The sequence below is a fragment of the Octodon degus genome, unplaced genomic scaffold (assembly GCF_000260255.1).
Source record: "Octodon degus isolate 3935 unplaced genomic scaffold, OctDeg1.0 scaffold00056, whole genome shotgun sequence".
Classification (NCBI taxonomy): Eukaryota; Metazoa; Chordata; class Mammalia; order Rodentia; family Octodontidae; genus Octodon; species Octodon degus.
Genome location: NW_004524632.1, coordinates 10,148,119 through 10,162,033, shown reverse-complemented (window position 1 = coordinate 10,162,033; position 13,915 = coordinate 10,148,119). Strand labels below are relative to the sequence as shown.

The 13,915-nt window shown below is 49.9% G+C and overlaps 1 protein-coding gene and 1 pseudogene across 2 annotated transcripts in view; one reads left to right on the top strand and one right to left on the bottom strand.

The window, feature by feature from the left end:
• The window catches only part of LOC101566297 (keratin-associated protein 9-3-like), a 6,360-nt gene extending 346 nt beyond the window's left edge, over nucleotides 1–6,014 (bottom strand). The window contains exons 1-2 of one of the 2 annotated variants that reach the window (XM_023718021.1): nucleotides 5,713–6,014; nucleotides 36–153 (exon numbers count right to left, since the gene is read on the bottom strand). In XM_023718021.1, coding sequence (XP_023573789.1) covers nucleotides 36–153; nucleotides 5,713–6,014 — 420 coding nt within the window. Of the gene's footprint in view, nucleotides 1–35; nucleotides 155–5,712 lie in introns of both variants that reach the window. The other variant, XM_012515276.1, reaches the window with a different exon arrangement.
• Nucleotides 163–2,657, top strand: LOC105742495 (annotated as a pseudogene).
• Nucleotides 6,015–13,915: the final 7,901 nt, after the last annotated feature.

Genomic DNA, 13,915 nt, shown 5'->3' with positions numbered 1-13,915 from the left:
TGGCAGCAGCTGGAGCCACAGCTGGTTTGTCCACAGCAGCTGGGCTGGCAGCAGGGGGAGCTGCAGGAGCTGGTGATGCAGGCAGGTTGCCAGCAGGTGGTCCTGCAGTGGGTGGTTCTGCAGCAGGTGGGCTGGCAGCAGGGGGAGCAGCAGGAGTGGGTCATGGTGTGCGGTGTGGAGGGCGGGTCCTGGTCACAGGTGAGTTCCTTGGGATGTGGGGACCTCTTTCTGTGTGGACCTTTTATACAGGAACCTTCCCAGTTGGACCAATCAGGAGGACTTTTCTTTGTTGTTGTTTACATCAGTTCCTTATTTTGATTGGAATCAGCAAGGAGGAAGTGGTTAGCTAGGTGTTGAGAATCCTTTGAAAGTTAAGTGTTTAATCTGTCTCATAATTGGCAGCAACTCAGGGACTTTTCCGGATAAAAGGAAACAGTCATCAGCATCCTTCCTTCTCTGATTGTCTTCCTGGCACATGCAGCTCCTGTGGCCCTGGGAGGGTCTGAGTGTCCTTTCATTGCCGCTTTGTCCCCTTGGCTCCATCTCTTAAGCATTGTCCCCTTTCATTGCCGCTTTGTCCCCTTGGCTCCATCTTGTTGGGCAGTGCCTCCAGGCATGGCTCTCTGATGGCCACAGTGACAGACTGAATGGCTGCTTCCACGTCTGTTGCCTACATCAGCCTGAGCAGGCTTCTGTGTGTCCCCACTCCCCCACCCATGTGCCGTTAAGGACAACTGGGAAGAGGAGCCTGGGTAAAACGCATTCCTGAGGCACCGAAGACCCAGAGAAGCGGAGCAAGTGTGTCAAAGCAGATGGATTCCTCTGGGACTTGGATCAAGTGACATTCTCAGTGTCTTTGCCAAGGGCCACAACTTTGCAGACTGAGGAATTTTATGTGTCCAGGGGAATAACTTCCTATCACCGGGGCAGTTCTGGGAATACCAGCTTTGTTGGTGGCAGGGTTCTTGGGTCATCGACTGCACATTTCTTGTGGTCTTTCTTGATTTCTTTTCTTCTTAAGGAAATAATTACATAAGAGGAGATTATATCTGGGTTATCTGTGAGTTCTGATATGTTCTGGTCTCTTCTGAGGCATAACACTCCATTGAAAAGTGCTTTAGTACTAATTTCCAACTTGGTAGATCACCACAGAGTGAACCACTGAATCTGTGTCGCTAACCAGGTGAAGGGCTAGAGGCGAGTTCCGTCTGCTTCCGGCCCTGTCCCCTCACTCAGCCCCACCAGTCTATTCGCTTACAGTACTTGCAGTCCGGAAGTACGTCCCACCATTCCTGCCACTTTCTGAAGCACTTCTGCAAGTCCGCCTTCCGGGATGTCTTCGGCTGCACAGTTGCGGCCTCCTTGGTATCCTGAAGTGGTTGAAAATGTTGGCCTTTCACAGTCACTATGATTTTGGGGACAGGCAGAAGTCACACAGCACGGGATCTGCTGGATGAGGAGGACAAGGCCGTGCAGTAGCGCCTTCCAGGCCCGCCTTCCTGGTGGGCGACGCCGGCAGCGGCGGCCACCAGGCTTCTGCCCACAGCTTGGGAAGGCACAGAGGCACTTTCAGGAGTGACGCAGGAAGCGGCGAGCGTGAGGGAGGGAACAGGTGTGTCTGAGGAGCCAGGGCCTTCGGAAGGGGGTTAGTGCAATGTGCCTTGTTACTGTAGTAAATTAAAAAATTAAAAATTCATATCTTCAGTCACGCCTCATTTTCTCTGCTGTGGATGGGCGTGTGAGTTGTCAGCAACTTAAGGCTATGAAAAAATTAAAGACTAGTTTTGCGATGGGATTTTTGAAGGGGACTTTTGGTAAGTAAGTATAAATATTTCTTTTGACTAAAACACCTAGAGATAGAAGAGCTCCTGGATTTTCTCAGCACGATGCTTATGCTGGTCCTTGGAGAGGTCTTGTACATCTTTCATTAGAGTCATTCCTAAGTATTTCATGTTTATGCTAATGTATCTATTGTACTTAAAAATTTAACTTTTATCTATCTGAAATGAGAAAAATAATTTTTGTGTTTATCAATCTTATATCTCCCTTATTGTTTCTAATAGTCTATCAGCAAGTTTTTTGGGTAAAATTTTACATGAGGGGCCAGGGAGACGGCTCGGTAGAATAAGCGCTTGCCTGGCAAGTGCAAGGGCCTGAGTTCAATCCCTGGTTCTGAAAAAAAAAAAAAAAAAAGTTTTGGAGTGCTGCGTTCTGGGTGTAGACCCCGATCCAGACCCTCATCAGGCCCAAGGCCCAGGTGCAGGCTTGGTGTGTCACCCAGCTGGACACAGAGCAGTGCAGAAGAGCCGCGGCCACTAGTGCCTTCACATTACTTTGGCTGTAGCTGCGCCACCCTGGTTGCTACTGGTGGGATCACTGGCAGGGCAAAAGCAGGTAGCGTGCGGAGCCTGGCTGCTGGGCTCCTCTTCAGGAGCTTCGCAGGCCTGGGGGCTTACCAGCTGTCTCAGGACCCCAAGAACATTTGGGTTTTCCTAGTTACATCCAGGACCTTGGTTGGCATTATGGGAATGAGATTCTACCACTCTGGAAAATTGATGCCTGCAGGTTTAATTGCAGGTGCCAGTTTGCTGATGGTTGCTAAAATTGGACTGAGTGTGTTGAGCAGACCACGTTCAGAGCGCTCATGTCCAGCTTGAACTCAGGAAGAATTAAACATCTCTGGACTTCCACTTTTTAAATGTATTGAAGAAATTCAGAACATGTATATACTTTTGCAATTTACTTAAAACAAAAAACTGCGCTTGGTGAGGAAAGCGTCGGTCACCAGCATCACACCCTTTGGAGGTGGTTGTACCCCAGAGAGCTCAGCGCTGCCCTCACACGGTTGGGTCTTCTGTGGCGAGCCCACCTCTTGTTTCTGTATCAGTAGTTAGAAATCACGAGCAGAAGATGCTCGCGTCAGCACTGGGGCCCCAAAGCCTCACGCCCTGCTCAGAACATTGTGAAAAACTTCTGGTGTGTTCTTTTGCTCATCTTAGAGCACAGACCTATTTTGAAATTATGTTAAATGGAATAATGAAAATAAAATTTATTATTAATAGCAAAACCCCCAAAATTTCACATGACAGTTATGGTATGAGCATAATAGGTATCAGGGCTATCTTCCTATATTCTTATATTGTGGGGGCAACTCAGTAGTTCATATTTATTATATTTTCTGTCTGTTTTATAGATTATTTTATCAGAGTGGCTAGAATTTCTCTTTCTTATTTTCTAAGTGATTCTATCTTGAGAAAGTGTGGAAATTTATAACATGTCTTTTCCTTCACGCATTTAGGTGACGCTGCAATTATTTTATGCCTCAGAAAAATGTAGTTAGAATGCTGTTCACACGTCACAACGCCCTTGCGTTTCTGCAGACAACTGAACATGGCTGAGATGGTGTCTCAGTTACTTTTTCCTCATTGTTGGCACAAAATACCCGACACCCAAAACTAAGGCAGGACAGGCTTATTTAGCTCACAGCTGGTGGGAGTTTCAGTCCACAGCCGACTGGCTCCAAGGCAGAGTGGCACACGGCAGAGGGCAGCTCATGGAGGTGGAAAACAGCACAGAGCGCAGGGAGGGCAGCAGCTGCGGCCCCTAGCAAGCCTCTCTCTCTTCCCCACAATGCATTCAGGCTGTCGGGCGCAGGGCGGGTGCAGCGCTCACACCCATAATCCCAGCATTGGATCATGAATTAATCACAGACTCTAGAAGCTGCCCCAGTGACTGCATGAGGCTTTGGGGGGACACCTAGACACAAGCCATAACAGATAGCATATGTGTAACATTAGATTTGATTTGTTTATGTCCTGGTTAGGAGATACTTGCATGACCAGAATTTAATCTGCTTGCACTGTATATCCTCCACCTTTTCCAATAAAGTCCGCTCCCAGTGTGCCAAGATCCCCCACTGCCCTGTGGTGCACAGTGGCCTTGGTGCGGCTTCCTGGACTGGTGCTGGTGTAGAGTAGGGGTGCGGAGTAGCAGGCAGAGGAGACTGCCCCATGGGTGCCCGAGGCAAAGCCTTCGTCTGAAGGGTTCTGCTGTGGTCTGGGGATGGCTGGTCCCCCAGGGATTTATGGCAGCTGTTTGTGGCAATCCCTAATGTGGTGGTGTGGGTGTGGAGGAAACTTTAAGAAGCTGGGAATAGTGGAGGGGAATTAGGTCGCAGAAGGCCCACCTTTGCGAGTGCATAGGTTGGGGCTCCAGAAGTGGGTTGGGTTTTGTGAGAGAACGGGTTGCTACAAAGCAAGTTAGGCTTTCTCCCCATGTCTGCTGCCTCTTCTTCTCTCTATGCTGCCTCTGTCCTCGCTTTCCTGCTTACTGATGTGCTGCGCTCTGAGCCAGCCAGGGTCAACTGGTGCTGAACTCTTCGGCCTTTCCAGCTACCAGAATCCCCAGCCACATTCACCTCTTTATGCATCACCCAGCCTCAAGCATTTTGGTATAGCAGCACAAAGCAGACGAAGACATACACCAAAAGAGACAGCTGGCTGTGGGTAAACTGCACTCTAGCCTGGTAGAGAATGTATAATAGCAAACGTGTTTCTCAGATAGGAATGCAGTGGTCGACTGTGGCGGGTGTGATGAAGGGGGACGTCAGTGCCGATGCTAGCAGTGCTCAAGGACAGAGTGGGGAAGGGGCACTTTGTACCCCGAGCTCACCATTTCCTTCGGTGGGACATTACAGTAAACATTCTGTCATTCCAAATTCTGGTTCATTACTCACAAACTGCCCCTCACGTATAACCTGATTTCTCTTCCATTTGTGCACCTAGAAATGATCAGTTACATAGAGTAGGAAAATTTCTGTTGATGCTTTCATAATTGCAATTAATAAATAAACACATTTGTTTTGTAGGGTGCATGCAGTTGTCGGACTCTAAAGAAGGGGCTCAGCCTTTTCCATATAAATAAGATCAGCTTCCTGAATTTGCAAGAATCAACCTCAGAGTGTGGCAGATTCGTGGAAATTATGACAATCAACTTGGGTGCTTTTGGATGACAAGTTTCCTTTTATCCCTGGGTGAACGCATGACAAAGCCACTCTGTACTTTTCTCTAAAAATGATATTCCCTTGAATGCTTGTAGACTTCAGAAAGTGATGGTGACATTATCAATCAGTCAACCCATTAGACTGAGCACAGAGAGACGCCTAGAGATCTCACAGAACTCAGTAAGAAAGTCACTCTGAGGTTATCCCTGCTCCAGAGGAGAGACTTCAAAGTGAGCGGGAATAGAGTAAAGCAGGGGACACCCGAAACAGGAGCACACTGGTGACAGATGGCACCGTGGTGAAGATCACTAACTGGCTGCCTGATCTGTGCGGAAGCTTTGGGAAGTTGTCTTTGTAATTATGTACAGAAAGAGCGGGAAGATCTTAAGAGTCAGGGCTGAAACCATCACTCCAAATCCAGGGCATGAGGAGATGACACTTGATCCCAGGATGCAGGAAAGAAGGGAAACGGGGCGAAGTACTGTGCACACCATCAAACTCGTTGCCAAGTTTTATATAAGTGGAGTCATAAGAGAAATTTCAGTGAAAGCGGGGCTGGCTATCGGCAGAGCCTAGGTGACTAGCAGGTCAGAACCCTGTGATGACGGTGTTCTCTGGGGAAGGGTCTGCAGCAAGAAGGCTGCAGGAGCAGCTGGGCTAGCAGCAGGAGGTGCTGCAGCCCCCTGGGCACACCGCGGGTGGACTTCCAGCAGGAGGTCCTGCAGGAGCTGGGCTGGCAGCGGCTGGACACACAGCACCGAGGCTGGCAGCAAGGGGTGCTGTAGCAGCTGGCCACATAGCTGGGCTTGAAGCAGGTCCTGCAGCAGGTGGTCTGGCAGCAGCTGGGCTGGCAGCAGCTGGAGCCACAGCTGGTTTGTCCACAGCAGCTGGGCTGGCAGCAGGGGGAGCTGCAGGAGCTGGTGATGCAGGTAGGTTGCCAGCAGGTGGTCCTGCAGTGGGTGGTTCTGCAGCAGGTGGGCTGGCAGCAGGGGGAGCAGCAGGACTGTGTCATGGTGTCAGGTGTGGAGGGCGGGTCTTGGTCACAGGTGAGTTTGTTACGTTGTGATGACTTCTTCCCATCTGGGCCTTTTTGTGCACTGGACCCCCATGTTGGGGCCAAGAAGCAGGACTTTTCTTTGTATTTTGCTGTTGTTATTTGTACTGCTGATGAATTGTCAGTAAGGAATTGTCCATTGAGTGTGTTGGAGGCTTTGAAATTGCTGTCATAATCTGTCTCTCAATTACAGCTGCTATTTGGGAGCCTGGAAGTAAGAGGCAGGAGCCACTACCAGCATGGTCTCTGCTCCCGTGGCAGCGTCTGGTCAGCTGCCTGTTCCTGGTGGCTCGGGAGAGCCACACAGTCGTCTTTCCTGGTCTTTGTCCTTTAGTCATACCCAGACAGCGAAGCCAATGAGAAGGCCGGACTCTGGATGATGGCTTCGGGGTGAACTGAATTGCCATCTGGGTCCAGCCGAGCTGGCTACTCAGAAAAGCTTAACTCAGGGCCACAGCGAGCACCCTGCCCGCATTCCAGTTCCGCATCCATCAAGGGCACGGGGAGGGAGGCAGAAGGTGTCCCCTGCGCACGTTGGGACCGAAGCAGGAAACAGGCGGGGTGCGCACGGGGTGTCAAGAGCCCTCCCCCTATGAATAGTCGTCTGTGTTTCTGGCTGGCTGGGGCAGCCCAAGTGAGATTTCCTCAAGGGGTTTTGGACGTAAGTATGAAGGGCCCCACACTTCGCCTGTCTTGATAAGCGGAGGACAACAAGTTCCGTAATATGATGCGCAGGATATTCCTTCTCTGTGAATGTATACATTTCAACAAGTGGCAGAAATGATCCGCCATGTCTATTCCTTTTCCTCTCTCTGGGGTGTGCGTGCAGGTTTAGAACTGTCGTCAGCGGGGAGACGCGCAGTTCACAGGAGCAGAGAGCGAGCGCGTCGCGCCTGCCACCGCGATCTCCCGGCCTGATACTGGAGGCTTCTTCCTTCTAGCAGTGCGTGGTCATGCCTGAAGTTTGCCTAACTTATACGTAGACGTTGGTTTTTCCCTTTTCTTTGGGAGGTGCCCGTTCAACGCTTCTGTGTTTGTTCTTCGTCGTTCGTTTTTCGCTGTGTGGGTTTCGGCTGTGCGTGCTCTTGTGTGTAGTCGACTGATGTCTATAAATCTGTGCGTGAGCGGACGTGGAGGTCAGCACCGCAGAGGCTGCTCGGACGTGGCGCGCGTGTGCGTCGCTGCAGGGAGCGAACGCCTTTCTTTTTTCTTTTCTTTTCTTTTTTTTTTTTTTGGTGGAACCGGGGATTGAACTCAGTCCCTTGCACTTGCCAGGGAAGCGCTTATTCTACTTTTTAAAAATTTCTTTTTTCAAGCTTTTATTAATCCAGGTTTGTAGTCCATGATCATCGCAGGGGTTGGTACATGCACATAAGGCATGTCAGCTCCTTTCTTCGCCCCACCCCTTGATACTTCCTTTTAATTTTTTTTAAATTAAAAAAATGCCCATTTTAAAGTGACAAGAAAGTCATAAAAACATGAGAAATGAGACAGAATTTTTTTTTAAAGGTAGGAATTCAACAGTGATTGTTACATTGCGTATTGTTATCTTCAAAGTAGCTGTTCAGGTTGCCAGATATCAGCATCTGAAGTTGGTCAAAAAATTAAGCATTAGGGCCGGGCAGATGGCTCAGTGGAGTAAGCGCTTCCCTGGCAAGTGCAAGGCCCTGAGCTCAATCCCTGGTTCTGCAAAAAAAAAAAAAAAAAAAAAAAAAAGCATTAATTTTCCTTTTCAATAAACCAATAGAAATTATCTTAGCTAATATATATTTGTGTGTGTGTGTGTGTGTGTACTCCCTTCTTTGTTTTTTGCAAGAAACCATCTCTTTTCTTTTTACATCATCTGGTTCATGTATTTATTTTAAAAGTCCTTATAATTACAATGTATACAGATTGAAAATAAGACTAATATGCCAAAGGATATAATAACCTGTTTTGAAACTTGGTTTTGTTGTTCTGTTTGTCCCTTTTTCCTCTTTGTAAAATTAAAAAAAAAACACATAAGATGATTGCACTAAGTCAGACTATCTGCTGGAATCATAGGAACAAAGAGGAAGAGGAAAAGAGGAGCCGTAATCCAGTGCACACAGTGTACCTAAAAGCGCACGTGTTGCAGACATTTTATCCTGCATCTTCTAGTTTATTTACCTTTGATTCTCTTAACGTTGTCTTTTGGCAAGTAGGAGTTCTTACTTTAAGGTGTAATACTTTTAACTACCCCAAAATTCTACCACTTTCTTAATGGTACATGTAAAGTCTTGTTTCACAAATCTTTACGTAAAAAACAAAAAACAAACAACAAGAACAACAAAACCCAAATCTCTATGTAGCCCAACATTTTGAAGATATTCTCTATTGTGTTTTAAAACTTTACCCTTTTACTTTTTACATTTATACTTAAAATACAGCTTTAGTTTATTCTAGTTATTTTATTTTCCTGGATGGAAAGTGTCACAAAAGGGCCAGGGTTCTGAAGTAGTGACCCATTGATTATTCAACACCTTGTCACTTAGTCTCCATGTACTGGCAAAGTTTCTGAGGCTTCTTTCTCTCCCTATTGATTAAATTTCATTCCACTATGATCTGATAATTTGCTGGGAATTATTTCATTCCCTTTAATTTTTTTATAGCCAGCATAGTTTTACATGATTAATCTTTGTATATCTCATAGGTTTATTTGTGTTAATGTTTTATTTAGACATTTTGTATTTCTGATGCGCTCCCTGAATGTGTTCTGCTCTGGCGTCTCTTCCTGATGAATCCACGTCAGGCTTGGGAATCAAATTTATGCTGACCAGGTCCAATAAAAGAGTTAGACGCTCTTCTCTCCTTTTAGATTATCAAGGAAAGTTTAATAGCTTATTATTTATTCCTTAAATATTTTGTGTTTGCTAAAATACTTTGGTAGAAGATGGTAGTGTCTGCCTGCTACACGTCTCTCTCTTGTGTGTTTGTGTGTGTGTGTGTGTGTATGCATGTTTGTACTGATTAAATTTCTTGCATTTATATAAAAATCTTTTTTTTCTTTTTTTCAGCAGAACCAGGGATTGAACTCAGGTCCTTGCACTTGCCAGGGAAGCGCTTATTCCACTGAGCCATCTCCCTGGCCCCTATATAAAAATCTTTATGTTTTCTATTTATTACACCACCTTTAGTAAGTTTTTTGCTTGGAAACTACCTACATTGTAGTAATTAAATTTTTTGGCATTAAGCCTTTCTAACATGGGCTAGTATGATTTTAAGTATTTTATTTATTTATTTAGGCAGAACCAGGGATTGAACTCAGGCCCTTGCACTTGTCAGGCAAGTGCTTATTCTACTGAGCTATCTCCCCGGCCCCAAGGTTAGTGTGATTTTAATGTTTTAGAATCTAGAAGAATGTCTCGTTATTATTCCTGATGCCAGCTGCAGATCCTTCTCTCAGTTCTTCCTGGATTAGTGTCGCCATGGCTTACCGATTATTTATCATTTTGTTTTCATAGAACCAACTGCAGAAAGATGAGAGACACTCGGACAGCTGTCCCAGCAGGAAGGGTTCACATCCAACAGCAAAGGTCACCGCTGTCCCACTTTTCTCTTCGCCAAGACAAAATATTTGGCACCCCAAGTTAAAGAAGATTCCAATACTGTCATAGATCACAGCTTGTAGAGGTTTTAGCTTGTCGCTGGCTGGTCCCAAGGCCGGGGGGCGTGGCAGAGAAGACCCAGGCCACGGGAAGCTGCACGCAGCCGAGCCGCACAGAGTGAAGCAGCAGCACCACACGTTCCTCCTGTCCCTTCGCAGTCTTTTCAGCCTCCCCACCCTTGGGGTAGTGCTTGTGCCTGCCAAGTGGGCCTTCCTCCTATTACCCATGCCAGAACCTTTCGAAGCCACTCAGTGGATTAATTTAGTGACCACCCTGATCCCAGCATCATACTCTTAATCCCAGAACACACACTCTAGATCCAGCCACCTCTGAACACCAGCGACCGCATGAGGCTTTCAGGGGATGTCTAGGCACGAGCAGAACACTTGCCTGAAGTTGTTCCTTAAGGGCCAGCCAAATAGCTCAGAGGATTAAAGCGCCTTCGTAGGCAGACACAGCAGCTGGGGTTCAATCCCGGGCCTGCCGTGCCAGCCCTGCCCCCAGGACACACTAAGACAGCGATTGAGACTGGGCCTGGTGGCTTGCGCCTGTAATCCCAGCTCTTTGGGAGGCTGAAAACAGGCGGGTCACTATGAGTCCGAGCTATGTAGTGAGACCCTCTACAGCCTGTAGACCCTTGCAAACAAAGAAAAACATAAAGTTGTTTCTTAACATAGCATCCTGCCAGACGGTCACCCAGCTTCCATGAAGGCTGAGTGTAGCCTCAGAGTGGCCTGTCCTATTCAGTTCTCCTGCAGCTGATTTCTGCTTACTGAATTTCACCGAGTTTAGCCTCAGACACTCTTCCCACACGGGCCCCTGTGGTTTGTGCAGTCCGAGTGCCACACTTTCAGGGCTCCCACTCTCACTAACCCTCTTCTCCGCAGTGCCCAGGTCCAGGGAGCTGCGATCATCCTCCTCTGAACTGAGGCCCCTCCCTTCCCTCTGCGCAGGAGACCTCCTGCCCAAACCCACCTTGCAGACCTGCCTAGCTGGGCAGACCTTCGGCATGACCACTCGCCCAAGTTCCTTTGAGCTGAGAACGCCAGCCCTGCTTTCGTGTTCTACTCACACTCAGAGGCATTTCCAAAGCACTTGTGATCTGCCCACGTGCTGTCTGCCAGGGAGGAGCCCTGTGAACCACTGCTGTTCTCACTGCCCCGCCTTTCTACTTGAATCACTTCGTGGGCTGCTTTGGGATCCCGTCCTCCACATTTGGCCGTCACCACCGTCAGTCATGGCCCACCTCTCCATGTTTGCCACTGTAGACATAACACACAGTGGCATATCCCTGGGCTTCAAAATCACTTGTCGAGTATCTGGCCCCCATATTCTGCCACCCTCCCTCTCCTTTCCTCTCCTCTCTAAATGTCTCACGTTAGATAAACGTGAAGCACCACCATTCCTTTTTATGTGTGAGCTTTTGTTTGCCACGGAATAGCCAAGGGGGTCTCTTCTGGAACCTTCTAAATCAGACAGCTCCGTAGAAACAGCTTGTTGCAGGGGAGTGAGTCAGCTACGCAGCTGTGTGAGCTGGTGTGCACAACACAGCCGGCTGGAGCTCGCGCTCTCCGCCGCCTGGGGGTGCGGCGCGACTTCCTCTGCGCAGCTGCTTGAGAACGAGGCCCCGCATGTAGAACAGAGAACTCAGCATCCACTGAATGCTCAGCACGTGTTCAGGAACGATTCCAAGGACGCCCCTGCGTGGAAGCACTGGAGTTGCTAAGGGTCAGCAAGGGATCCCTTGGCAGGCTTTGGAGAAGGGAAGGAAGCTTTGGAGGGGTAAAGTGGCCTCCGTGTCTCCCCAGCTCTGCTAGCCCGATGAGGGAGGTGCCCTGGACCGGGGCCTCAGCTGCCCCTCAGATGCAGCAGCAGCCTCCAAAAGCGCAAATGCCTGTGTGTGTTCTCTTACGCTCACCTTCCAGGAAATCTTCCCACGCCCCTTGGACTGTCACCTCTGTTGCCAAGGAGTCTTGCTTACCTTGACAAGCACATGGGGCGGATCTATGTGTCACCCAAAGTCTTCTTGGTGTGTTCAGAGGTGGGGCTCTAGAAAGGGGAGCCAGTCATTGGGTGCTTGCTTATCACCAGTGATGGCGGCTTGGGCTTGTGGACCTCAAAGCCTCGGCGAGGCAGTAGGCCCTGGGACTGAGCACACACAGTTCCCAGCTGCTGCCAGCCCACGGCTGTGCCTTTCTGCCCAGGAGTCGCCCTGCCCAAAGTCATGCCACTACCAGGACAAGGCCTGTGGACCTTACTATGACTCGGATCTAAGATGCTGCTCCCCAGAGACTCGTGTATTCAAAGGAAGAATTGGTTGGAACAGGCAGGTTGCTGGAGGGCTGACCTGGAAGGTCTGTCTCCATCTGTCTCTGTCTCTCTGTCTCTGTCTCTCTGTCTCTGTCTCGCTCTGCTCCCCTTCCCCCATTCACCGAGCAGCCTCTCTCTACTATGCCCTTGCAGCAGTGTGTCTCTACCTTGGATCTATCCAAGCACGAACTGAAACCTTTCAGATCATGAGCTAAAATAAACTCTTTCTCTTTCAAGTTGCAGGCGATGAGTATTCTTAGTGACAGAGAACTGACTAAATGTAGATAGCAGCAGTGCAAAGGCAGGGCTCAGGACTGCCGCCTCACCCCTGCAGGTAGCTCCCGGTGTTCAGTGTAACCAGCCTACAACAGCTCCAGCCCCCAGAGTTGCCAGTTTTTAGCGTCACCAGCTTGGCTCACCTGATTCAAATCACAAATCATTAGATCAAGTAAAACCATCTGAGTAAGATTTTATTGGGCCTTGTGATGCAGCGCAAGGGGTGCGCTCTAGTGGAGGGAGCGCTCACTGGGCGGGGGAGGCGAGCTGCGCACAGGCCACAGCGGGGTCCTGCAGGGGTGCTCCAGCGGCGGCGGGCTTCTGCACCTCATGCTGGGCAGCGCACTCGGCAGGCATGCTGTGAGGGCGAGGCGCATCAGAGTCACCCCAGGAAGCCGGAGGAAGGTCCTAGTCCTCGGAAGCCCAAAGGAAAGTTGGCAGCCGCGTGGTTGCCAGGGAAGCACGGGCGGTGGCTGCTAGATCCGGGTTTCTGGAGCAGCTGCCGCTCAGGTAGCTGCAGGGGCAGGGGCTGAAGCGCCTGCAGAAGCACCCGCAGCAGCCGTGTGTCTGAGCAGCTGGTCTTCAGGCTGGCCGGCTGGCCCGCAGCAGCGTGTCTCCCCAGCTCCCAGAGGCGCCGGCTCCAGAGAAGCAGGAGTGTGTCTGACGCCTGACGCTCTGCGGGCGGCGTCTCCCCGCTGGGTTGACCGGCCCCCTGGGCGTGGCGCGGAGAGAGCCGCTGTGGGCTGCGCGCTGGCGCTGATCCCTGCGCAGCCACACCGGCTCCCTAAGCCCTGCGGCTGCTTGGCTGCACCTCGGGGCAGGAGCCTTGGCTGCCGCCTGAGCTGCCAGGCACGGTGGCCTCTGCTGCTAGCCCCGGTGGCTCAGGCCGCTTGAACAAAACGATATACACACGCGGAAAAAAAGTAGAACGGCAGGCTTCGGGAGCATTTAGCTCCTCTTGCCTCTCTCACCGATGACTCTAGTGCGTGCTTGTGTAAGCGCCTTCTGACCCGACTCCTCACCGGTCTCTAATGGAGCGCAGGAAAGTGCCGGCAGCACCAGACGGGAAAGATGTCCCCACGCAGGGGAGCCGCAGCCAGGCAGCCAGCGCAGTTTTAGTGTCCTTGTTTCTGCCTGGCGCAAGGTGTCAAGTTTGGGGCCTGCGAGACGCAGTAAAAAGAACGGTGGCATGGACCGAGCAGCCCCTCGGCCTCAGGAAGCCCCAGGCACCCCCGCGGAAGACGCCCCCGAGGGAGGGAGCCGCGGGGCTACATCGGGATGGTGGCCCTGAAGGTCATCTCGGAGTAAGGGAATTCTACAGAACGAAAATGAGATGCACGAAAATACGTAATGTGACACAGATTTATTTGGAAATAAAGAGGAGAGACTCTTTGTGACGAGGGAGACAATTTAAAATGAACATAATGGGGGAAAGTATAGGCCACAGATGAGGCCGAGAAAGAGGTAAACGCTACCGCTCAACCATGGGGAGAGTTAGGAAAGGCGCTGAAGTCTATGCTTTTACTTTTTAGGCTGCTCAGAGAGAAGGACGAGGACTGGTTACTACAGAGGAAGACAGGACTGAGGGTCAAGAGCGGAGAAGGTAGAGGAGAAGCTGGAGCGCAGGAGAGCGGGGAGAGAAGGTCA